The sequence below is a fragment of the Periplaneta americana genome, chromosome 8 (genome assembly GCF_040183065.1).
Source record: "Periplaneta americana isolate PAMFEO1 chromosome 8, P.americana_PAMFEO1_priV1, whole genome shotgun sequence".
In the NCBI taxonomy this organism is placed as follows: domain Eukaryota; kingdom Metazoa; phylum Arthropoda; class Insecta; order Blattodea; family Blattidae; genus Periplaneta; species Periplaneta americana.
In genome coordinates, this window is record NC_091124.1 from 126721526 (window position 1) to 126749399 (window position 27874).

The 27874-nt window shown below is 36.0% G+C and overlaps 1 protein-coding gene across 1 annotated transcript in view; it reads right to left on the reverse strand.

Moving 5' to 3' along the window:
• The window catches only part of LOC138705028 (acetylcholinesterase-like), a 510423-nt gene that overhangs the window by 104452 nt on the left and 378097 nt on the right, over window positions 1-27874 (reverse strand). The window contains exon 3 of the mRNA XM_069833576.1: window positions 27603-27755. Within this exon, the coding sequence (XP_069689677.1) occupies window positions 27603-27755 (153 nt within the window). The remainder of the gene's footprint in view (window positions 1-27602; window positions 27756-27874) is intronic.

The window sequence follows — 27874 nt, forward strand, 5'->3', positions numbered from 1 at the left end:
ACTAAAGAACATGCCAACAACCATAAAAACCGAAAATAAGTTATAAACTCATAAAATGCATTAGCTTCTGTTTTGGTTTATACCCCCAAACCGCTCCAGATGTTTTCTGGGAGAGCTCTTATCGAAAAGTGAAATCTTAGTATATCTTAAAAACCTTACGTGATGCGAAGAAAATGATGCATTTTCCGATTTAGCGCACATCAAACCATAAGGGACACATTGTTTAAATTCGGAGCAAAATTCTTGTTGTTCAGTGTTATCGAGTTCAAATTTTCGAAGTTTTCCCAAATTGTAAGGCAAATGTCATATAATCTCATAGCATATTTGCTATCTCATTCCGCAGAAATACCATTTCGCTATCACCAATTGGACTGAAGCTATTCTCTGGTGCGCGGTAAAAAGTGCGTAAGTCATAAATTGCCAGTTTTCAGTAGAGCAAAAGCCAAGTTTGAAATGAGGACCAATATCATTATGATGGACTGGAACTCTGAAGCTCTACATCAGCGGTGACCAACTGGGTATCGTGATTACATCGTGTAATCAAAGACATTCATACTAGTAAGGGGAGTTTCCTGTACATTGCTCTCTGTCTGGCTCAAGTACTGAAGATAAGCAGTGTCGGTATCATGTTGCTCTACAAACCCTCTGTCTCTACGAGCAGGAACAGAAGGTTTCGTACAGAATGGGAAGAGGAATTTATTCGCTGTTCTGTCGGAGAAAATGTTATATGTTGCTTTGCTCAACGGTTCAATTAGTAGTAGTATATAGAAGCGACATTACAGGGCATTACGCTGAATACACAGGCATAACAGGTATTATTATTACTTATTATTTATCAGCAAGTGTTACCATGATTCTTATATGCGTGCCTGAATATATAGGTCTACATCTTCCCTTGAATGATAATTATGATCATACTACGCTATATCTCCATTTTACTTTCTTTTTTAATCTTTTGATTACTATTATCAATTATTTACAAGTTATTTATTTATTTAATAATGATAATAATAATAATAATAATAATAATAATAATATCGAGAAACTGATTGAATATTAGGCCACGTGCTAGTGTAGTAATGAAACGGGCTATTAAACTCCAAGAACTGAAATCACCTTAAATCATCGTCATGAAGAGAAAGATGATATAAATGTAAGGAAGCCAGCTATCTAGTGGCGAACGAAATACCTCGTCTTAAGCCTTCCAACGAAGGAGAGTTTTATAAAAGCGTAATGATCAAGGTGGCTGAAATAATTTGTCCAAAGAAAATTGTTAAATAAATTTAAAAACCTGCGCATTTCTCGACTAAATATCCAGAAGAGAATTCAGAAAATTTTGATTAGGTACATGAGGGATATATAAAAAAAGCAAGAAAATTTATATAGGCCTACATATTTTAAATTGGTTCTTGATGACAGTAGTGACATTACTGATACAGCAAAGCTTGCGATTTTTATTTGCGGGGTTGACGAAGAACTCAATGTTAGCGCACGAACCACCACTGGTTGTAGTTTTCCTACCATGTAGGCCTACTCTCCCCGTCTCCTTACTTCTTAGACTGTCTCTTGTGTTTAATCACTGCCGTTCGAGTTTTGGTTACCGCTGCTCTACATCATTATGGAAGAGAATGGGCATGTGCCCTTTATACCATCTAAGGAAGAACATTTTTTATATTCACATCGAGGTCATAACTCAAAACCACCGATTTCTAACTTACACTCTTTTTGCCGTGCACCATACAATATAACCTAACAGCTTATACAGTTATATTAAATAACGAATTGAAGTAAAGTACAGTCTATTGAATTTTGACGGTATAAAATATTCTGAGGTTCTGTTATATACAAAACTTGTACGTAAATATAACTGCAGAAAATGACGCTTGTAATTTTAATTCGAAAATATTTTCCCAAACTACATACTGTATAAGTAATCTATTGTGATAATGAATGGAACTTCGAAGTGTTTTAAACACAATGAAGGTGATAGTTTGGTAGTCTAAAATGAGATCACCATATCATATAGTGTTCTGTCCAAGAGCAGGGTTTTCACTGCAAACCCAGCATTCTCCAGTCTTTGATATTTTCTGCCGTCCTCTTAGTCTCCGCATATGATGCATATATCAATGTTGTCTATCATCTGCTATCTTCTTCTGCCCCGAACTCTTCTCCCTTTCACCATTCCTTCCAGTGCATCCTTCAATAGACAGTTTCTTCTCAGCCAGTGACCCAACCAATTTCTTTTCTCTTTCTGATCAGTTTCGGCATTATTCTTTCCAACACAGCTACATTTCCTATTCTTTCTGTCCATTTCACACTCTCCATTCTTCTCCATATCCACATTTCAATTAATGCTTCTAGTCGTTTCTCATAAGAATTAAGAACGAGGCAAGTTTTATTGAGTAAGCAACCGCAAATAGTATGTTTAATTACATCAAGAGGAAACACGAAGATAAAAATATCAGGTGAACGAAAGAACGACTGCAAGAAATAAACAAATTAGCTGCCAAAAGAGCTTTGGTGTCATCCAAAATTATAAGAGTAATAGAAAGAAAGTGAAGTACAGTGCGTATACTTTATAATACGAAAAATCCATAATTAAAAGAAAAGAGCCACAAACTTTGGATGGTGTCCTGAATGCTGGTCCGGATTTGCAAATTTCAGGCGATCGGCGTGGAACACTATATTTATTTAAAGACGTAAGCAGAAAGCACACCAGGAAATATGGTGCATACCTGAAGGTTGTATGTGATACGCTTATTTATCTTAGACGATAGGTATCGCTTGTGCTAGTTAAAACTGGGTTGAAGTGACTGCACAAGTGACAGCAATACGACATTCGTTGTAATCATACCACTGTGCATATGTTTAGTAGTGATGGGCGAAGTTGTTCTTTTCCCGGAACAGTTCCAACTGTTCCGGTTCCGGAAAAATACTATGTTTCAAACAACAGTTCCGAAATAACAGTTACAAGTAGAGATGTGTCGGAATCGTTCACTGATGCGAGCTATCTCTTCGACTCTCGCTCCATTTGAGGAGTCGTTAAAAAGAGCGGTACAGTACAGGCCAGTTACTTTATGGTGACAGCTCTGGCCTGGCGACGCAGTGGTTTGGGCGAGTTCACTGTTTGTTCTAAGGCGTGTTCATTTTAGTCTTCCTCTGGCTGCGTTAGCGGTCACATCTCTGGAGCATTAGTTTGGGCATACAGTCGCGCTAAGGACGTACTACACCACCACTGTCTTGTGTATTGTAATTTTGTGTGTTTGTTACGTACATTTCATTTAGTTACTTAAATAGTTGTAGTGCTTCTGTTTTGTATTGTTTAGTATGTAGTATTTATTGTCTAGATTCACTGCTATTTTCTGTTTGTGAAATGCTGCCTGTTAGAAGCAAACTGAAAGGTCGGGTATTGCATTCGCAGTCGCGAGAAGTCGTGAGCAACGTGTAGCGCTTTATAAAGATAGCGTCGGAAGAAAAAACGTAACAAATGTTGGAAAACTTGTAGCAGAGTTTACCGCTGTGTCTGAGAGCTGTGTTAGCCAAATAATAAGGGAGACTAAAGACATTGATAATCGGCGCCAAAATCAACTGTGGACAACTTTAATGAAGCTGTCATAAGACGAACCAAAGGACGAGTTCTATATTTCATAGAAATAGCGGCCCACACTTAAAAAAATATATATTATTGAAATTGAAAGACTGCCGACTTTCAGGGAGGTATCTCGACTTTGAGGAAGGTTATTTTGAAATTAGGATTTCATTGAAAAAAAAAAACACAAAATAATCGCCAAATTCTGGTCGAGCATCACAGCATTAGGGCCAAAAGTGTGCAGTATTTGAGGAAAATAAAGAAGTACAGAGAAGAAGGCCGTTCCATCTTTTACATGGATGATGATGATGATGGTAGTGGTGGGAAAGGTGACAGTGAAGCACTGATGAACATTACCGATATTTCCGCATGAGTATATTTCATTGTTAATTAGTGATTAACTGTTAAATATAGTGATTCAATTGTTGCTCATTATATTTCTACATTAGTTTACTTCTTTAGTGTTTATTAGTGACTATTGTTCCGGAGTATGAAGTGAACACAGTGACAGGAGCTCAAAATTATGCAGACGCTGCAACGTGCGAGAGAGCAACAAGAGACTTCATTTTTAATTTGACTGTATTTCCCTCCCTCCATCCACAAAACGCTCGCTTCGGCTCGGATCAGTCTGCCATCAACAGTCGAACCTTCTCCTCTCTCGCGTCGACGAGCTGTCACCATAAAGTAACTGGGCTGTACATCCCTCTTCCGCAAGCGGCTCGCACATACGTTGGACTACTCATCGCTAGGACTCCTCTTAAAATACGTTATCGGCATGACATCATAGCACACATGCTTCTCAATAGGTAATAGATGACATTCCAATGCATATTCCAATCGGTTTGGAAACTTGCTGTGTATAGGACAGAAGCTTCAAGCTTCATGTTTATTAGATAAACAGCTGTTGAATACAAGGTCAGAATGCAACACTAATTAGTACATAATGTTATGAAGATACGGTAACCAACTCAAAAATTTAACATGTCATTTAAAACGTGTAGTATGTAATTTTTGTTCTCCATGTTATGTAGTAATTCTTAGTTATAATAATAATTACATTATAATTTCATACATAATAAAAATATATAACTACTGTATATATTTATATATTAGCAGTAGTGAAACCTAAAACCCCCACACTGACTTAGTAAAATGTAGAAATGCATCTGTACCAAAGTGTAATCATTTAAACTTCGCATCGCACCTCGCTCTGTGTCATTACTTATGATCACAGTACAAGGATTTCAATTTCCACGTTTCCTCAACCAAACACGTGAGAGTTCCAAGTTCCAACTCGTTCCAAGAAAGAGAACAGTGTAGCTGAGCTGTCGTGGTTCAACGGAACGGGTTCCGACTGTTCTCTGTTGTCTCGGAGTCGGAACATGACTCGTGCAACGGAGTACTGGGGGCCCGTAAACAGCTGGACAAGTGAGCAGCTCGGAGTCGGAACACTGTTATTTAGGAAGAGGACGTTCCGACCTACTGCTCATTTTTGCAACAGTTCCGAGACTGGAACAGTTCCAAAATAACTGTTCTGTTATTTTTTACCCAACTCTACTGTTTAGTGACTTCAACACAGTTTTAAAGAGCGCAAGTGTTATCTATCGCCTAAGATTTATAGAGTATTGTTTACAACCTTCAGATATGCATCGTATCGTCCAGTTGTGCCGCCCGCCTTAGACCTCATTACGGAAGGAAATTAAAAAAGTCACCATCATTGAACGTTTTGATAACATGTTCCTTGGGTAGGTATGTGAATGAAAAATGAATAGAAAAGGCATCATCTACAAAGACGAGTCGTGAGTGAACAGAAATTATAGAAAATATGATTGGAAACACACAATTACGACTGAAAGGTAGTCATTTCAGGCGTGACTTTCAACAGGTCTGAAATAACTTACGGCATGAGGATCACGATTTTTATTGGTACATTCTGGCAACGAGTTTGTGTTTGTTCCTCATATGAAGTTGGTATTGTGCCTCAACAAAGTATTCCGCCATCGCATTATTAGAGACAGCTTTCTAACAAGCCAATTTTTTATTTATATAAATAAACTCAAATTGAAGTATTTGTTTCAAGAAGACACACACATACGAATGAAAGTAAACTAGGCAAGATCCAGAAAGCGGGAGTTACTGATAACGATAGTTTACATAGCCTCGCTAATATCCCGAAATTTCAGTCATTGGTCCTTCAACACCCATATTGTGAATTTTTTCTACGTTTCTTTAGTTGTTGCTGTTACTGGACGTCCACTGCCGAGGTCTTCTTCCACACAGTGTCGATCATGTTTAAATAGTGCCGTCTACATTTTTACAGTCGAAAAAGACAAAAGCGGATTACCCCAGTATAGCAATCATGTCTGCTTTAATTTCTGTTGAACTCATTCCTTTTTACGAAATATTTTAATGACAGCATGAAGCTCGTTATTTTTAATTTTGCCAATCTGTTCAGCGCACTAACTTAAAAATTAAATTATACAAAATGTAGTCAACAAAATATTATGATTGTTCGTACTTGAACTAATGTAAAATGACCCCTAACAACAGCGGCATTGTTGACACGTTTTCAATGGTATCTATGTGTCAAGTCACGAACTTTTCAAACGTACCTCCTAAGAAAGGCGTTAGTCAAGAGCAGGCGTCTCAAGGCCAACGCATAAAAATTGTTACAGAGGGCAAGTATAGATAGCGTTGTCAGCTGACGAGATAAGCGCAATACCCGAAGAAGCCGATCACTGATTCATGTCACACGCATGAGCGAGCTAAGTTGCAACTGTTGCGGGACAAATTCCACAAAGCTGCACTTTTGAGTTGTACTGTCACAATAGACGGTTGTTTTCGGAAGGAATAAAATTTCTTAAGTAGCTTGCAGTAATAATAATAATAATAATAATAATAATAATAATAATAATAATAATAATAACTTTATTTTCTAATTATATACTAATGAGTAAAAATAAATCTGAAGCATGAACAACCACACATGTTACGTAATTATTTAAGCACAAGGAACTGGCAACCCCACCCCATTATCTCCTAGTCTAGTTTCCTCATAAGTGGTGTCTTGTTGGTATCACTTGTGAGGTTCCGACCTTTCTTCGGACAGTTGACTAAACAACAACAATACTTCATTTCTACTAAATGGTTTTTGGTATGTCTTTTTTTTTGTTAAGTTTATACTTACTTACTTACTTACAAATGGTTTTTAAGGAACCCGAAGGTTCATTGCCGCCCTCACATAAGCCCGCCATCGTTCCCTATCCTGTGCAAGATTAAGCCAGTCTCTATCATCATACCCCACCTCCCTCAAATCCATTTTAATATTATCCTCCCATCTACGTCTCGGCCTCCCTAAAGGTCTTTTTCCCTCCGGTCTCCCAACTAACACTCTATATGCATTTCTGGATTCTCCCATACGTGCTACATGCCCTGCCCATCTCAAACGTCTGGATTTCAAGTTCCTAATTATGTCAGGTGAAGAATACAATGCGTGCAGTTCTGTGTTGTGTAACTTTCTCCATTCTCCTGTAACTTCATCCCGCTTAGCCCCAAATATTTTCCTAAGCACCTTATTCTCAAACACCCTTAACCTATGTTCCTCTCTCAGAGTGAGAGTCCAAGTTTCACAGCCATATAGAAGAACCGGTAATATAACTGTTTTATAAATTCTAACTTTCAGATTTTTGGACAGCAGACTGGATGATAAGAGCTTCTCAACCGAATAATAACACGCATTTCCCATATTTATTCTGCGTTTAATTTCCTCCCGAGTGTCATTTACATTTGTTCTTACTGTAGGAATTCGTAACAAGCTGTTTTTTACGGTGATGGGTTGTTAGCCCTTCGCCCAACCCCCAAGCTGGAGCACCACCCCTTATCGGCTGTCCACGACTGCTTATTCAATATATTCGCAGCTACCCTCCATATCTGGAGGCCGTCTCCTCTATCCGCAACCTGAGGACGCGCCATGCCGTGGTGATAGGGACCCACCATACATGGGTTAAGTTTATACTATATTTATAAAAGTAAAATTCAATTAAATAGTAATAATAAAATTACAATTAAACATGTTGGTTGTTAAGGTACGTATTCTTACGATACGTCAATATTAATATAATAATTACAATAATAGTTAAATAATATGTTTCGTAATGTTTTCAATAATTAACAATAAACAGAACATCTTAGAAATTCACAATTATTTTAAATTAGAACTATTCAAATCTTAAATCTGATCTCAAATTCTTTTCTCAAGTCCTTCAGTACTTCATTATATTTGTTACTGGTTTTGATTCAAATTAGGTAACAATTAGATTAATGAAGTGGTAAATTGACTCCCACAATTTCACTTTCTCTATGAAAGCATTTATTTCTTCATATATTTGCTGTAATAAGGACATTCTTTCTCGGAGATGGAGACAACATCGTAGCGGTTGCAGACCATGTCTATTCAAACGTCGCGGTCAATGACGTCATCCGGAGATACACGAACTGCTCCCGCATCTTGTTCCACTCTTACATTTAAAAAAAGAGAGAGAAGGAAGTGCTCCGAGAAGGCCCTATTGAGACGTCTGAGTCAAGAGTGACATAGAAATACGCGACATCATATTTGCCGTAGAATGTTGTAAATAGAGTTAAGAGGAAGTTGGATGAGTAGCCTACCTACATAGTAGTTAAAATGTCCAAGAAAATGGGACATGTAGTTCGAAATCCACGCAGTACCATTGTTAAATGAACACATCTACATCTAGAGTTCTACTCTTTCAGAGGTGAGCTAAAGTTTTGTGTGTTTATATTACATTTTATGTTACAATTATTAGCAACATAAATACATTTACATATGCATTTGCATTCGACCTTGTTTAAAACCACGGTTCTTTTGAAAATTAAAATTTTTATTTCTGTATACAGAAGTCATCAGTTTCCAAGTCCACACCTGTGGAGTAACGCTTAGCGCGTCTTGCCGCAAAATAGGTGGCCGTGTTCGATTCCCAGTCGGGGCAAGTTACCTGGTTGAGGTTTTTTTTCCGGGGTTTTCCTTCAACTTAATATGAGCAAATGCTGGGTAACTTTCGGTGTTAGATCCCGGACTCATTTCACCGGCATTATCACCTTCATCTCATTCAGACGCTAAATAACCTAAGATGTTGATAAAGCGTCGTAAAATAACCTATTAAAATTAAAAATAATCAGTTTCAAAATGCTAGCGCAGTTCACTAGGGGCCAGTGAGTAGTAATATTTTGTTTCATACAATTCTCCTCACTAGTTGATTCTTCATTTGTAACACAGATAAATAGAGACCGGATTTTTATGTAATTACATATTATATTCCTTTCAACCTAACCGTATATAAATAACAAATCTTTGCGAATCTTGTAATTACCATTAATATATCAAAATCTCATATTACATATTTTTACATATTTACCCCACATTACATATTATGGCATAGTATTACATAAGTCTACATATTTAAGAGATTTATTCATTTTTACTTCTCTGAAAGGAAAAAGAAAACTTCTGTTGGGGAAGTTTACAATTTGAAACACACAGATTTAAAAGCCTTTTTACCTATCCAAGAAAGGATATATTTCGGGATGAAACATAACCTCCTTAGTTCCAGGAAGTAATTAGGCACCCACCCCATACCGCCCACTGTAAATATAAGTGAACAAAAGGCAACCATTCTCGTACAACTACCTTGCATTGTAAAAATCACTCAAAAAGTAGCGTTGCCTTCATGCGGTGGAGGACGACATGATTTTTCTCGAACTATAATTGTTCTGCACACGTCTTAATAAGCCGTTCCCATGCAATTTGCAACCTTACCCACCCTCTTCCTAATTCTTCCAGGGAAATTCCGTATCAAGTCTGACATGAGACTTTCAGGTTATTGCTTGACCTCTTTATTTTAAATTTAGTAGACCTATACGGAAATGGGATTTTCCGAGCAATTAGAAAGTATGGTTCTCGGCTGGAATAATCCTACCTTCTGAATAAGGCAGCAATGTCACTTTTCAAACAATAGTTTGTAAATTCCTATAGTTTGAGGTTTTAGTAGATGCTTGTTTCTTACAGGGAGCAACTAGTATGCATGTGTTCCACATCTCCTTTTATTTTCTCCTAATCCAGTAAAGCTAAACAATGCTTGCAGTACTGTTGTGTCATTCATTTCACTCAGTTCTCTAGTTTTAGTACTTACAGTGCCTATAAAGTGCAAGTGAGTTTATCTACTGCTTTTAACTATCTAAAATGGCCCCTGTACCTTCAATCCTAACGACAAATATAATATTATGGATTACATTGGACGAAGCTTTCATTACAGATGGAAAAATAGTAATGTGTCAAGTGTGCGATAAAAATAGTCGGGTGCTCTATGAAATCACAACTGGATAGTCTTCCTTATTCTATACCTGTCAGATATTCAAATTAAATATTTTCATGATTTTACATATTTTGGTAAATATTCAGCTTATTTTTCTTACATAAATACGTACATATTTCACACCTTGATATTACATAACAAACCGGCCCTTACATATAAACGTCAAGAAAAAAATTCCTCCCGCTATATTCGGATTTCTTTTTCCCTTTTCTATCCCTATACTGCAGCACTAACTTTGTTACATAGCCTGTATCTTTTAACAGATTTATTATATCATATTTATTTCATTGGTAAGATACTTTTGGATTCTATTGTACGTACTATTATCTGATCCAATTCCGCATCTATTTCCTCATTTCATTCCTATGTTTATTTATTTACGATAATTTCTGTCTAGAAACATACAAGTGAACTTAGTTCGCTTGTGGTTAACATATAACACTCATTATTATCCTAGCTTTATTTGAGTAATTAAGCACAGCAGCTATTTCTGACGACACAAACGAATAGGGAGAGCTTTTTAATATTAGTTTGTGATTTCGTTTTTGAATACCAGCAATGGAAGAAGTTCAATTTACATCTCTCATTAACAACTCACCATTGCTTTTTTTGCGGTGTATGTATGTATGTATGTATGTATGTATGTATGTATGTATGTATGTATGTATGTATGTATGTATGTATGTATGTATGTATGTATGTATGTATGTATGTATGTATGTATGTATGTATGTATGTATTAACACTAAAATTGGGTATACACCCGGTGGCAGTGATATATAATATACAATAATATCATTACAATTATACAATAATTACAGCAATCAAAGAAAATAAATAAAATAAAATAAATATAAATTTATTTCTAACTATAAATAAATAGATGCAATAAAGCTAGGACTGTAAATAAAAACTATTCTATAATAACGCCTAACAATAAGCAAAAGTAAATCCAACTTATAAGTACTTCTATTTCACCCAACTATTACCAATTTAAGTAATTACATATCACCTTAATTCATTCCAAATGAACTTAATTACATATCATCATAATTAATTACATATCACCTTAATTTATTTACATATTAACTAAATTACATATCAACTTAATTAATGACATGACAAAATTTAGATAATTACACTGCACCAACAATTACATTCTCAGTCTAATCTTCTCAACCTTTCCTTAAATATATTGCTTTTGAGAGGACCACCCTGAAAGATTGCCGCAGTTAAGCTGTTCCAGTCTACTATCGTGCGGTTAACAAAGGAACATTTTGCCACGTCCGTTCTTTGTTTTGTACATTTAAACTTCCTAATATGATCTGGCCTGCCTAAGTATGATGGTGTTGCTAATCTAGCATTGATGTCGGTGCATGCTTTGTGTCCCATTTGTACCTTAAACAATGCGGTGAGTCTGGTTTTTCGTCGTCTTGATTTGAGAGATTCCCACCCTAAGTCTTTTACTACCTGTTCACCATGTCCCTTTCCCATTTTGACATATTTTGCTGCCTTGCGTTGGACCTTTTCTATTGAATCGATTTGGTTTTTTCTGTACGGATCCAAACCTACTGCTCCATATTCCATAATGGTTTAGTACGATAATTCTTTTGACCTTCAGTTAGATTTCTTCAGAATACGCATAGAGAAATGTAGTGCTTTCCAGGCTTTCCTTGTGGTATTAGTGACTTGTTCCTCCCAACCCAGTTTGTTACTTAAATATATACCTAGGTATTTACAAGTGTTCAATTATGGCACCGATGTACCATTCAGCTCATATCTGAGACAAATTTCTTTATGCATTCTACAGAAGGATATTGACTTACTTTTACTTACATTGATTTTCATTTTATTTTCTGTCGTCCAGGTTTCAATAACGTTAAGATCGTTTTGTAAGGCGGCGATATCGGATTCGTCGTTAATTTATCTATATATTATACAGTCGTCCGTGAATAACCTTACCTGAGACGTAGTATTTCTATTTATATCGTTTATATATATATATATATATATATATATATATATATATATATATATATATATATATATATATATGAAACAATAGAGGTACAAGAACCGCCCCTTGAGTTCAGCGGGTTACCCAGATCATTTTAAACAATAGATGACATCTAAAGATGATAAAATAACTTTCCTTGAGGGCATTAAGGCTACTCAGAGGAAATAAAATTAATACATGGCAATAAGGCAGCGACAGTTGAGTGATAATGGCAAGAAAACCAAAATAACCTGTTTGTACATTACAACTGTTGCAGCATGTACCAGTAATGGAGACTCGATCCATTTTGCATGAAACTGTCACCTGAATAACGTATGGACGTGGTGTTTGAAAGAAGAAGGGAAGCGAATGTATAGCTCTGAGGATTTAACGTAATGTTCCTAACAGGAACGTGAACGTGTTTTTCTTTATATCCTTGGGATACGCATGAGATTTAATTCCATAAATCCTCATGCTGGGAACATATATAACAACTTACTCCAAGACGCCCGAGAGCCTCGACAGAAGGTATCTGGCTCGAACGGTTTACAAGGTGAAGTGGCTCTTGATCTAGAACATATATTTCAATCAGGAATGTATGCCGTGTTCAGCTGTGATTTATAGCTTAGTAAGGGTTATGATGGTGCAGGATTCATAGCAGAGTAATTTTATTGCTTTATGAATGATAGCGTTGAGCTGAGAGTAGCACACGAAACTTACTGTGAAGGCACCGTAGATATAGCATATTTCAGGAACTTATTATCTGACGCACATTGAATCATTTCATTGAGTGCTTATAAAAGTTTAACACACTTTCCTTGGCACTTGAAGTTGCCGGTATTAATACTATTGTTACTGGTAATACTATAGCTGTTTTTCATATTATAACATTAGTATCGAAATAGGTATTTATGCAACAAGTTGCGAAATTATAGCGTTTTAATCACGAGCGGTGAGTGCTTAAAACGCTAGTTTCGCACGTGTTTTGTACACGACTCTTCAGACAGAAGCTCGAGAATCTCTAATCCATTTATATTTTAAAAAGAATAAAATTGTTGAATTGTTCTCTCGCAATGGCGAACTTCTGACGTTAAAGACGAAAGAGTATAACATTCGCTTGGAAAGAGATTTCACGACCTTCGGTTATGTAGTAGCCAGTCATGTCAATTGGTGCCCATAGGAGCAAGCGCGCGCTTTAGAGCTCAGGAGAGCCTGAGCGCTTTACAGAGGAAAGGAAAGAGACAGACGGAAGAGGTAGTATATGCCGCTTGATCGAGTTATATTCAGGGATGGCCAGTACTGATTCAATGGGTAAAGGGAAGAGAACTTATTAAAACTGTATCCATATTAATTTTTAGATTTGTCTGAGAAGTATAAGTCCATTATAAGCATGTAAGTTTTAATTTTAATGCTCATTTTTTGACAAGTTTAATTTTTTTATTCAAAAGAAATATTTTCTCAACTTTTTTTATAGAAAAGTGGAATTTTCAGATATAGGCCTATTTATTTAGTAGCCTTACAGAATGTTTTCGTAAATCTAATATACCGTAAATACGTATTACTGAAGATAGTGTATTGAAAATTTTGAAAATATTCGCATGGAAATTGTTTGTAAGGAAATGAATTAACAAAGCAACTACTGTTACATCATAAGCAAAAGATACGGGCCCACATGTTGTAAAAATGGCAGCTCTATAGCTTCAGCACATTTCGAGAAAATAATTTAATATTCTGATAACAGGAAGTTGCTCACCAATATTACCTTAAAAGCATAATGCGATAAGGGTTTTGTTATGGAATATTAGTTACACTTAAAACATATACAGCACCTAGGCAACTTTGCTTTATACTGTCATATTGTTTTGATTGGTTTATTGATTACTTTTATAAGGCTAAAGGTACCATCAATATCAGTGACAACTTATCATGTCATAATACTCAATCTCTTTTTTTGGGATATTACTTTTTTATGAATGATGTGTTTCATCCATTTAGTACAGCACACATGTGCTGAGGTGCACTCGTTATGAGTGACTAGTTGGCCGGGATCCGACGGAATAAGCGCCATCTTAAATCACGAAGTGATTTACGCATATCATTATATTATTTTTTTAATGTACCGAAGTACACATGATATTTCCATGCATATATTCTGCGTCATCATACGATGTAAGAGTAATGGAACGGAGAAAAATTCTCTCCGGCGCCGGAGAGAATGTACTTCGGTATATTAAAAAAATAATATATATGATATGCGTAAATCACTTCGTGATTTAAGATGGCGTTTATTCCGTCGGATCCCGGCCAACTAGTCACTCATAACGAGTGCACCTCAGCACATGTGTGGACTTCGGTCCTATGTTCATAGACATCTATGACGTAGTGCAGAGGGCGGCCATTAGAGGGAACCCAAGAGTTGGAGCTTAATCTGAGACGATTCTGTCCGACGCCGGGGTGGTATCCGGTGTGACTTAATGGATATAGCATCAGCACGTAGAGCTGAAAACCCGGGTTCAAATCCCGGCGCCGGAGAGAATTTTTCTCCGTTCCATTACTTATACATCGTATGATGACGCAGAATATATGCATGGAAATATCATATGTACTTCGGTACATTAAAAAAATAATATATATGATATGCGTAAATCACTTCGTGATTTAAGATGGCGCTTATTCCGTCGGATCTCGGCCAACTAGTCACTCATAACGAGTGCACCTCAGCACATGTGTGGACTTCGGTCCTACGTTCATAGACATCTATGACGTAGTGCAGAGGGCGGCCATTAGAGGGAACCCAAGAGTTGGAGCTTAATCTGAGACGATTCTGTCCGACGCCGGGGTGGTATCCGGTGTGGCTTAGTGGATAAAGCATCAGCACGTAGAGCTGAAAACCCGGGTTCAAATCCCGGCGCCGGAGAACATTTTTCTCCGTTCCATTACTCTTACATCGTTTTAAGAAAATAGTTTCTTCACATATATTGGTGTATAATGGGTAGATATATGATTCTACAATAAAAGAGCTAATTTCCACTGAATAACATTGGTTCTATAACTGTCTGAATATAGCATTCATTTTTGAAGTGACTCAACTCCTGGAATTGAGGTCTTTATAAAATGAAATTGCCTTTACACCTAGTGAGAAACATAAGAGTAATCTGGTAACAGTTGGTTACCAGTTACCAGTCCCAGCTGTTTTAAGTAAACATGGCGTTTCTTGGAAGGAATGCAGTTATTTGTAATGAGAAAAAAAGAAAGGTATATGTAATAAGCAAAATTATAGAAGTGGAATATGTAGAAATCATTGCAAATGCTTGAAAAGAAAATTATTGTAAAATTGGTATCAACTGATGATTGTTTTTAGTAGGTTGTTTTACGACGCTTTATCAACATGTTAGGTTATTAAGCTTCTGAATGAGATGAAGGTGATAATGCCGGTGAAATGAGTCCGGGGTCCAGCACCGAAAGTTACCCAACATTTGCTCATGTTGGGTTGAGGGAAAACCCCGGAAAAACCTCAACCAGGTAACTTGCCCCGACTGGGAATCGAACCCGGCCTAACCATTACTCCACAGGTGTGAACTCAACTGATGGTGGCAGAAATACTACATGAGAACCTGCTTATCAGTAGAAACACAGTCGAGAGAAACACCCCGTGATCGGAAAGTGAAATTGCAACCAACAATGTTCAATGAACACAAATATGACTCAAAGAACCCAGGGAAAGTATGTGTTTCAGCATCCATCGGAGGCTTGATAAGACACAATTTTGATTTGAAGATATCTGCTACAGATATTGTGAAACTTCCGGAACAATGTGCCTACAGTGAAAAAGTTTCCATTAACGCTAAGGAGATTGAGGATTTGTCTAAATTAATGTGCTATATATGAGAAGAACACTTAGGTGGTTTTTCAGGGACATCTTAGCTTGGCCTACTAGCAGCAAAAGTAATGATGCATAAAGGGCATTAAATTTATTGTTATTTTTTCTGTTGATCTTAAGAATGTATTATAATTTTGACACAATATGTTAATATTTGTATTTCTATGATTATGAATATTAGAATGATTTCAGTGAAATGAAAATATCAGTCAAAATAGAATTCATTTTTCATAATTTTATTCTCAAAATAGGAGTTTCCTTTTGAAAGGGTTCAATTCCACAATTTTGAATCAGTATAACAACGTATCTGAACAAACTTTGCTTGTCTTTCATACATGCTTATACTAAACTCATTGATTATTATAGCTTAGTTGTGTAACTTTGTATCAAATATTGCCATGTTTTTATATAATCAGTATTTTCTTTCTCCTGAAAAATTGGAATTTGTACCATTGAGCCCTTTCTTAAATGACTGATTAAATTATCGTGGAATAAGCGAAATCAGTGTTGATTACAAAGTATATTATAAGTAATTACGAAGGGCTAACTTCTATTAGATGAGCATTGAGGGTATGTGCACGGACGGTCTTGTACAGATTCTATTCTGGTATTGAAACACACAAGTGAAAAAGATGGAAATTCAACTTACTATCCGTATTTTATGCATTGTTTAAGAAAAGTCTTTCAATCGGGCATCAGGAAACAAAATGTATCAGATTACTAAAAATACAGTGAAATTATACAAAGCATATATCCAAATACAAAATTGAAAGAGTGAATGAATGAGGGAAACTAGAGGAGAAACTTTAAAACGTACGCGAAAATGCGACGATGCAAGGGGAGTTGAGATTGAGGAAAAATGTCTTATGTGAGCTCCAAGTCTGTTGATCACTTGTCACACTCCAATTTTCACATGAGATAATTTTGAAGAAGAAAGCTTAAAATGGACGTAACCTAATAGCTACCACATGAGGGTACGAACAAGTTAGGCCAATATAAGTAAAATTTAAGAGTGTGGTTACGAAGGAGAGGATTATGAAGAATAGGAGGATGCTAGGGAACACAACGATCAGAATAGATGACGACTGGAGCTACGAAGTGAGAAGTAGAAGATGAGTTTCAATCCCTTTTCTTAAAGCGGCACGAAAAAATGGACAATTCGCGAAACTCATCAAGGACAAAATTAAGATAAACAATTTGGTTTTTAGTGTAGAGGAGTGCTTAGTAACGTTAAAGGAACCGATCGTAGACTCAGAAGAAAAGGAAAGGAACAGAAAATTTTTGAAAGAAAAAATCAAGAATATTGTATCTAAAGGCGAGGTTAGTGACACAAGTGTGGTTGAGTGTACGCGAGTCAATTGTAAATGCATCAAACTCAGCGAAAATTTCCGGAAAGCAGGCAGTGACGTCAACTGAAGAAGAAACAGGAGTGACGCGAACTGGTATTCAGCAAGTTCAGCAAGCTCAGCAGTACAAGACCTCAATGCAAGCGAATGGAAATAGTAGACATCAGATGGGAGCAATTCCCAAGCGGATGAAGGAACTAAGATGTAAATCGAGGCTGACTAGAAGTAGAGTAACGCAAGTAGGAGATAGTTCAGGGAGCAGTGATGAAGGAAGAGGAGAAAACAAGGTGAAAAAAAACAGTATGACTTAAGGAAATGGTGTGGAGGGGAAATAAATAGTGAGAGAAGAAAACGAAGACCTAAAAAGTAGCTATGTGGAAAAGGGAGTAGTGAAAAGTGCAAATAATTAGAGATGTAGAGTGAGGTGGGGGGGGGGGGGTTACAGTATTTTTGGTATAATGATGGGTTAGGAGTAAAGTAGAGGAAGAATTGATGAAAGACAAGAAAGGACTAGTGGAAGAATTGCAATTATAAATTAAAAATAAGTAATGTCCCAATTGACTTGTAAGAGAGGCGTGTAAAACACCGTTTGCTACCCCCTTTCCACGACTGGAGTTCGATGATACTAGTGTGAAATAAAAACAAATCACTTTACTAGGTATAGGAGGAAAGGAAAGCAGTCATCCATTTACGTAAAGTAGGAAATACCACGATATTGAACGTGATAATTTTCATTAGTTTTTTCTTTAATCAGAATACAGTACTGTATTTATAATAAGTATTTTTGCTCTCGAACTGACCAGTTCATTCGGACGTAATCATTATGCAGTGTACATAATACTATCTATAGCACATTAGCATACAATTTAGAGAATGAAGTTAGATTGAAAAATAATCATAATATGGATATTTAAACACAATTTTGAAAATGGTGGCCGTTCATTTCGAAACAGGTTTCAGTTCTTTTTTGCACACTATCGCATTATAGACTATTGTACCTAATTCCAATTACGAGTTTCGTCCTTCGTACTAGTAACTCATGTTGAAATAATTCTGTACCTACTCTATAAAAAGTACCTTACGTACTGTAAATTCTATCTTCACTTCTGCCCGATTCGAAAAGATAAAATTACTCAGATATGTTATCTACTGTCCGTCCAAGTGGTTTTGCCGCTGGGTTGTAGAAAGGAGGGCAATCACGTGACAGTTAATTAACGAGGCCATTTTATTTAAGTTATTTTAAATAGTTGTATAATATTACGTAGATATCCAATTCCTAACAGAAATTAATGTTTTAAGTAAAGAGCTAAGACAGCTCAGCCACTAGCCTTTACAGTAGGGCAAGCAGAAGTGGGTGAGGGAACCAGGATGCGACATAGGCAAACGGATGACAGTACCTGTGCGAGAATATGATGAAATGTTGAAAGCGAACATATTTATGGAACGTACTATACTCACTAACTCAGTACTGTTTGTGTTACTATTACCGTAAGGCGACTTTCACTGTATACGCTTGGTTCTGTGTGGAGAACGGTAGGAAGTTTACTAGTAGAGGGAGTGGGAGTGAAGTACATTAAAAAACTAAGGTACAATAAAAAACTGAAGTAAAAATAAAATGATGTCCATGTACAAACTCAAAAAATTTAGTTCTCTTAGAATTTTTTGAGTGCAAGTTGTATAGATATCTTATGTGGACCAAAATCATTCCATTCCTTTCACTTTGTATAATTTCTCACTGGTCGCCCATTAGACCTTGATTTATGAGCAACTGCCAATTTAAAATAAATTTATACAAAAGGGAATATTGTTGGGTGAATGTTACTAGGGTGAGGGTAAGAATGGAATATGTTCGGCGAATGATCTTTGGATTAATATTCTTGAATGAATTTTCTTGGGTGGAATATTTTGAGTGAATTATCCCTTGTGTGAAATATTCATAGATTAAATTGCCGGACCCCCTGTCGTCTTATGAATGAAGGTGTAACTCAGGGAGATTTCGACATTTTCTTTTGGGGAGATCTCGATGTGTCGATTTCGCTTGTGGTCCTTTTCAGATGACCTGGGAGGCTGTCTCTATCCAAAGTTTTGTATTTTATTGTCTTCGGAGATTTCGCAATTTTTCATAGAGCTTATTAGTGTTACTTTATCAGTCTATCTGTTTTTCTCTCTGTCTGTCTGTCTGTCTGTATGAAACTACTCATCTTCCATTTTAACCAATCTTAATTAAAATTTATATTTTAATTTTCATTGTTATCGGATAAATATATGAAAAGTCACATTTCTCGATTTAAACATGGAATATTAATTAGTTCAGCATATCCTTCGTCTTGATTCTAAATGCTACATGAATTAACAATGAATGGCATAAGACATTTTACAACCTCACGTACTGCAGATTATGTTTGAGTACGATCTGGTTCTAGCCGAAAATTGATGTGCAATACGCATTGAAGAAGACATTACCTCTCCCCCAAGAACACCACAGACACCATCTGTGCAAGAACAGTTAGGCTTGCCTAATTCCTCACGTATTGATACTTCCTTAGAGAAATTTTCGCCAGTTCCGCTCTAACATTTCATCTGGTGAAAAAAAAAAAAGAGAAAACTGCAAAATTCTGATGTAATAACATCAATAGGAAAAAGCTGGAGGAGATTAAACAGCAAAATGGAATTAGGCTTTCCCAACTAATGCTCGGCGTGTATGACAAGGAAGCTAGTTCATCTAACACTCTGGGAAATAAAAAAAAATCTGTTGTGCCGCTTATAGTGGGCATTACTATTATGGCAATCCTACAGAACTTTGGTTTCAGTATGTTGGAGAATGCCAAAAATTGTTTCAAGAGGCATGAGTGGAAAATGGCACAGATGAAAAATTCACATCTGACCAACTTGAGTAGGAGTATTGTAGAACATTAGGTATATATCAGGAGCAAAAATCTGTGCAGTAAATATTTGGTTTTAAAGTTTTTCCTTTGTTTGTCATATTTGTCCAAATCTCCCCCATTATGGGTGAAGTTGACACTTCGGCATTGATTTGTATTTTTTTTAATACATAGATATAAAATGATTACATTGGCACCAGATTTGTAAAATGTAACTATTATTATCAAGCAATGCTTTCTGTAGTTGTTCAATCATTTCTGCTATTAAGCTTCATACTATATTAGCCCTAGTAGATAATTGGTCAGCGCCTGAAACAAAACATACTTTTTAAGAACTGAGGAGTTTTACTCTCAGCTGGAAGAAGACTTTAAATTAAATGATAAGCCTATGCTTGAATTTTAAATGTTTGTACAAAAATGACTTCATTTATTTCTTTTGCACCAAACCATGCCGCATGGAGTAAGGCGTTGTACTATCTTTAGAATATTTAAATTGGCCTAATGTGTTGTTAACGGATGTACTCCTTTGAGTAAATTTTTCTTATGCTATGGGGAATGGACTCTTCAATCTCCGTGTAACATAATCCGTTTGGCTTATTAATTTATTCTTCATTGAATTTATTGCCTAGTTTATTTATTTTACCTATTAGAATATTTTAACTATTTGAGAAAGTTACACATTGTATTTTTCATGTAACTTAATTAGGAACATTAAATTCTGACGTGTGAGATGGACAGGGCATATAGCACGTATGGGTGAAAATAGAAATGCGTATAGAATGTTAGTTGGATAACGTGAGGGGAAAAAGGCCTTTGGTGAGGCCGAAATGTAGATGGGAGGATAACATTAAAATAGATTTGATGAGTTTGGGATATGATGCTAGGCAATGCTCAGGATAGGGATCAATGGCGGCGGCAATGAATCTCTGGGTTCTCTAAAAGCTATTTGTAAGTAAGTAACCTATTTAAATACAATACTTACAAATAAGCATACTCAAATCTGGTTCATAGGCGCCACACTTGTGAAATTCTTGGGGCATGCTCATGTTTAGACCTCGGATTTTTAGGCTCGAATAAGATAGGTTGCAACAATTTTATAGAAAATCCCTGAATGTATGCAACACCAGAAACTCTCGAGCGATGATATTGCCTAAAACTAGATGCATTAAAGAACGTATGTTTCAACCTACACTAAACGAGTCTAAAAATCCGAGGTCCATGTTATAAACTGCGCTATCTACATTTATAACTTCTTACGGAATACGCGCTGGTTCGAGTCCTCATGGAGAAGAAATTTTCTCATGAAATTTCCGCTAGTTTATGGGATCGGTGCCTAACCAGTATCGTGGTGCAATTGGGGAGCTACGATAGGTAGCAAAATCCGGTTATGAAAGCTAACTATAACGGCTGCTAACCACACGATACTTCCATTCTGGTTGGATGATTGTCCACCTCTGCTTCGGTATGTGTACGTGAGGTCACAGCCGGCTGGCCGGTCTGGGATCTTAAAGGCCTGTAGCGCCACGGATTATTATTTGATACAATTTTGTTGTGAAAATACAAACATTATATAGGCCTAATCACTCACCTACGATGGTAGAGCCAGGAAAATATTTCTCCTGACAGCTGTTTTACTGACGGACTCGTTGATTATTCCAATGAAGTTAAGTTTACACCGTTAAAATCGTGACCATAATATAGAAGTAACATAAATATTATCTTCTAAGCCTAGTAAAAACGGTTCCATTTTTACGAGATGTGACATTGTTTCGGGTGGAAATCTGGTTTTCAAGCTTGTTACTGTTTGATGCACTACCTCATAATATAAATCGCGGAACCTTTCCTGAATATTTGAGAAGTTACATGTCTTACTACTTCCCAATCTTAATGGAATTTTTCTTGGCCGTGAAAGTTTAGAGGGACTTAATTGCAGTATATGAGAGTTTTCATTAGCATTTTTCCAAAGTGACAAAAACCCAACAGTATTTCTGGGTTCTTTTATAGAAGACAAAATAGTACCTACAGAAGTACAAGCTAAGCGATAGTTTGGTGAAACTTTTTGAATAATTACCATAATAAGTTACAACAACAATAATAATAATAATAATAATAATAATAACAATAATAATAACAAGAACTAGAAATCACATGAGCGGGTATGCTGAGGATGCCCACTTTCTTTCTAGGATATTCCCGAGCGACCGAGCATGCCCGTAGTCGGCGCCTATGATCTTGTTCTTAATGGACTGCTAAGCTAACATACTATTACTGCTTATTAAATCAACAAAATAAATACACTCTCGTTTCTCGTTAATATTCTGAGAAAGTGTAATTCTGTTTCCTATTTCCGAGCCTGGTAAGTTAAAACTATCGGAAATTCGATCAAAGCGTTCGATGCTTAAATCTCCAAATTTTGTTGTTCCTTGAGTCAGAATTGCCTCGGAATAACTGAGACTTTAGTTTTGGCATTTTGAAGTAAGTATTACATAAAAGACAATAGGCCAGTCCACCTAACGTTAACGGTTAGAACAGTTGTCTGAGAACACCACTCGAAATTACTAATATCCAATTTATCCCTTTCCACTAAAATAAACGAAGCACAAATCTAATTCAAACTCCCACACGCACTAACGCTCCTCTAGGAGGAAACGGAGCCTGGATGCTTTCTGCCATGATTATCCGTTAAGTAGGGCACTACCTCGTAGTGTCATCTAGTACATAAAAACATTCAAAATGGAACACATAATTTATTAATGTCCAACCTGTACTACAGAATAAGGTGCTACTTCGATATCCACTCACACCATATGCTGTTAGTGCTGCATATTTAAACTTGACAATGACTCAACAACTAATGCCTATTCAATATGAATGTTCAGTGTCCAGCTTGCTGTTAGCAACTTTATACTTTATTCGGGGAGAGAGAGAAATTGAAAATTACATTATTAGGTCAGCCTACTTTAGCTCTCAACATAGAGAATACTATAAATATAAGAACAAGCAGCACCCATGTAAGTTCAATTCATCGATTTATGATACACGTAATTGGATTTGTGGCTGTAAAAAGAATAATTCAATGTACTGTTTGCATGTTTGTTGTTTGGCGGAGTGGTTGTATGGTCCAAAACAGATGTGATAGATATAAAACTTATGAAAAACAAGATCAAGAAGCACGAAATCACGAAGGCACAAATGACAACTCTTTTAATGCTATCATTGTTTGGAAAATTGAACATTGGAAGACAGTTTGATGGCGAATAGAGAAAATCGGTATTTATGCATAAAGAGAAAGTTATGAACAATAGACATGTTTTAAATATCACAAACAAAATTGTAGGTGTAAAATTCTGTGGAGTATTCGAATTGGCAATAAAAGGACGCGACGAAATGAATTCTCTCCTAATCCCAGTTTCTACAGAGGATTAGTAAATTTTAGTGCGGAATTAAACAATTCTTTTAGAATTGAATTAGAGAAGGTATTTTAATTATTTATATCAGTTTAATAACAGCTAATCCTGCACATAGTTATGTTTTACGCGTAATTTCATTTTAGAAAGGAATGTTCTTTTCCATATTTCGTTAAGTATTTCTTTCTGTAGGGAGTAAATCTACGTGTACAACTGTTGAAATTCCAGCACGTGTGTATGAAGCAAACTGGACATTAGCAATTCCCGTTTCATTTCAGCTCAAGATGTGTCTTATCTTCTTAAAGACTGACCTGAATTTCTCTGCGAGGTATTACAGCTTGTTTGTAAGAAATCTAATAGGACATTTCACTCGGAAACAATGCTTGTATTCTCCAAAAGAAAACATCGTAACCAATTTCCTGAGCCAAGTAATACTCTGCAAAAATGCACTTCTCGAATATTCTCTGTCAGAGCCTTCGGCGCTGTAAACTCATTTCATATATCACGTGAATGTACGAAGACGACGTGAAGTCGACCTCCACTTTCAAAAGTAAATATCATTGCCAGAGATACGACTCGAAACCACGGAAGCTTTTGTGCGTAACAGACTTGTCCACGTTGTCGAGATGAAGATAAGCATTTTTGTGACAAGTGATTGCTAATTACGTGATGGTGAATTATAAAAAGTCTTTTCAGAATATTACTTTTGTGAATTACTGTACCATCTAAGTATTTCCACATTGAAATACAGTACATAAAGTTACCACAGCAACCAATCGTTTATGACTATTTGCAAGTTACGATAGAAACTGAATGTTATTAGCCTATTTTACGCTATTTATAACTATCCATAGAAACTAAATATCATCATATAAGACTATTTATATCTTAACATAGGAATTTCATATTGTCACTTAAGACTATTTGATGTAGGGTTGTCAAATTGATTAATTATTTTGAGTAGGCCTATAACTAATTTAATAAAAACTGAGACCTTCACAACATACATCTATTGAACCACTCGCACTCTCTAGAAAACCATATGTGAAACGTCTCACACAGCATATTGGGTACGTCTACTGAGTCAGATTTAAAAGGTGACTATGGGTTTGACCATCATGGCGCAGTGGAAACGAGCAGAATTAAATCAAGGCTAATTTTAAATTAATATAATAATAAAATATGATTAAATTAAAATACAAATAGTACAAATATAATACATACAATAATATAACAGTAATAATTAATTGAACAATATAAAAAATAAATATGAATGGCAAGAAATGTATAACGGCCGATATGCATACAACTTTCTGTATCACATTCAAATTCAATATCAACTATCGGTTCGTAATAAATAAAAAAAATGTATATACGCTGTACAGTATTACAATCTATTACATCGCACATTATTCCAGTCCTTTTACTATCAAATAGGTAAACGAGAGGAGAAGTATTCTTATCAAATTCTCATACAAAATGACTGTACGTTACCGCTAGATGAATCTCAAGCTGGGGTACTCCGTATTTCTGTTACAAATCTGTAACATTCTAAATGACCAGCTCAGTACTCGCTTCCGAATATCTATCTCCCTTCGTATCGAACTTGCGAGTATCTGTCTCCTTGCTAGCAAATTCCGAGTTTATGTGACTGACAATTTATCTTTCCATGAAGACTATTCCCCTCTCTACTCGTTTACCTATACATCTGTGCTGGATCGACCTCGCTGACTGAGCCGGCATACATGGCTGCAAACAAATATTATTTTTTTGCTTAAATGTTACATTATATTGATGGGATCTTGTTTACAAAGATGTAAAAATTATTATACTAGCTACCTTGTAGTTTTCATCGTTTTATTTTTCCATATTTAACAAATACCATCAACTCCGTCCCTTCGACTAGATCAGAGAAATCTTCAGTGTCACAAACTAATAACAACACTTCAGGAAAACACAATTTTAAATACTGGAGGAAAAGTCATTAACGTACGAAATTATTATAAGCAAAGAGGTAAGTAGTAGAGCGTACTACGACACGTGCTTGGACAATACCCTAAAGGCGAGCTGCTGATCAATGCTAGACATCATCGTGTAAGACATGGTTTGGCGACGTCGTTAAAAACTTTGAATTGGGAGATTCATGAAGAAGTACATTGTGTATCATCAGATGGTTCTTTTAGACGGGCAGACATTATTTCTATTAACGGACGCTTAAAACGGGCTCTTGCTCTTGATCCTACATCCGTTTCGAAAGGAACCTAAGTCAGGCCACCGAAGTTGATATTGAGAAAAAGTCTGCCCTATATTTCTCAAAACTACAACGTTCCTCTTAAACAATGATCTGTCACGGGTTTGCTGTTTGGCAGTAGAGGTTCTATTACAAAATTCACATGGGATTATTTTAAGGATCTTCACACTCCTTTTGGTTATGTAATGTCTGTCCTTACAAATATTATCAAGGATTCTCTTCAAATATTACAGCATCATCTCTATTTCAATTAATCCACTTATATCATTTGCCTTCAACAATTAACTTTCTTTTTTCTTTAATGCTTCAAATCACATTATATTGTACATGTTTATTGTATTCAGGACCTTTGTGGTCACTCAAATTCTTTGAGCTGATGTCTTTACTGAATCTGTGTTAATGCAATATCTGTGTAAAGAACACCGTTTATCAAGTGACTGACATGCTTGATACAAAGGCACGTGTTCTTATTCGTCAATTTACAATATAATAACAGTGGTTAGTGCTTAATTTTATTTGAAGAAAATAATCATGTTTTAACTCAGGAAACAAACATCTAAAACGAATATTTGCAAATCAAGCTTTCAGGTATAACTCCTTGTAAAGTTGATTTGAATAACTTCCGAGGGAAAAATTATTCCATGGCCGGGCATCGAACCCGGGACCTTTGTTTAAACGTACCGATGCTCTACCTACTGAGCTACCCGGGAACTCTACCAGACACCGATCCAATTTTTCCCTCTATCCACAGACCTCAAAGTGGACTGACAACCGTCAAGCAACCAACACTGAGTGCACACTAACTTTGTGTGACTTAAATTGTGGTTTTCTGTAACGTACAGTGATGTGTATTATGCAAATCAAGCCTTCAGGTATAACTCTCTGTAAAGTTGATTTGAATAATTTCGAGGGGAAAATTGTTCCGGGACCAGGCATCGAATCCGGGACCTTTGGTTAAACGTACCAACGCTCTACCAACTGAGCTACCCTGGAACTGTACTAGACACCGATCCAATTCTTCCCCCTATAGCCACAGAACTCAACGTGGGCTGACAAATGTGAAGCAACCAACATTGTGCAAATAACTCTGTGTGACTTAAATTGTGGTAAAGTTGATTTGAATATTTTCGAGGGAAAATTTGTCTTAATTTTAATTAAAATATAATTCTAGATTTTTTTTATTATTATCAAAGGAACTTTTTGAAAATTTGTAAACTAAACGAGTTTGTAATTATTTTTATAGTGAAAACTAAACAGTTTTTTATATGAAAATATTCTTTACACTGTGCTAAACAAAAGTATAAAGCTAGGCCAATAACGTTAGTGATCCGAAAAATGCAACATTATAATATGTATGCAGTCAATGAACACATAAAATTTAAGAAACCACTGCTTTACGAGAATACAGACAGTGAAAAACCAGTTATTAGACTGATCGGTGATGTACTATGATTCATCTGCATTTCATGGAGCCCTTCAAGTCCCGAAGTTAACAACTCTCTTTGCTACACAAACTTTTTCGTTCTTTTACTGATCATTCTAATCCTCTTCTAAATGAAATTCTAAATGCCATTTCCAAGACAAGAAAGAAGATTAAAGCTGAAGAGATATCCTGATCTTAGAAATCTGCTTTAAATAGTTATTAGGACCACCATTGGGAGTCAATGTTTCATGCCGATATTTTATATGTTGCTCAACTAAAATGCAACTTGTTACAATAAAGTTTTAGTTCTCTGAAACAATATATATATATATATATATATATATATATATTTAAAATGTGATCTTAAAAAATAACAAATGTCACGTATCTGAAAATTCTCGATGTGTGTTATATGATTTAACATGTCTCATTCTCTTACTTGTGTGAAGTAGTAGTAGTAGACCCGGTTGCCACGTTCGGCGAACTGTTCAGCGAACAGGTTGGTTGGACATATGAAAAAATAGTCGCCCACCACTTCTGCAATCTTCCTCTGGTTCAGGTACCCGTCTCCAAGGTGTTCCCAGTCTGTGTACTGCAAAGGAATATTTATTAATTTGTTACTGTTTTGAATTTGTAACGCTAAACTATGTATACATAAGACAAAGACAATAAATACGATACATAACTTCAAAATCAGGCTTCATGAGTTAA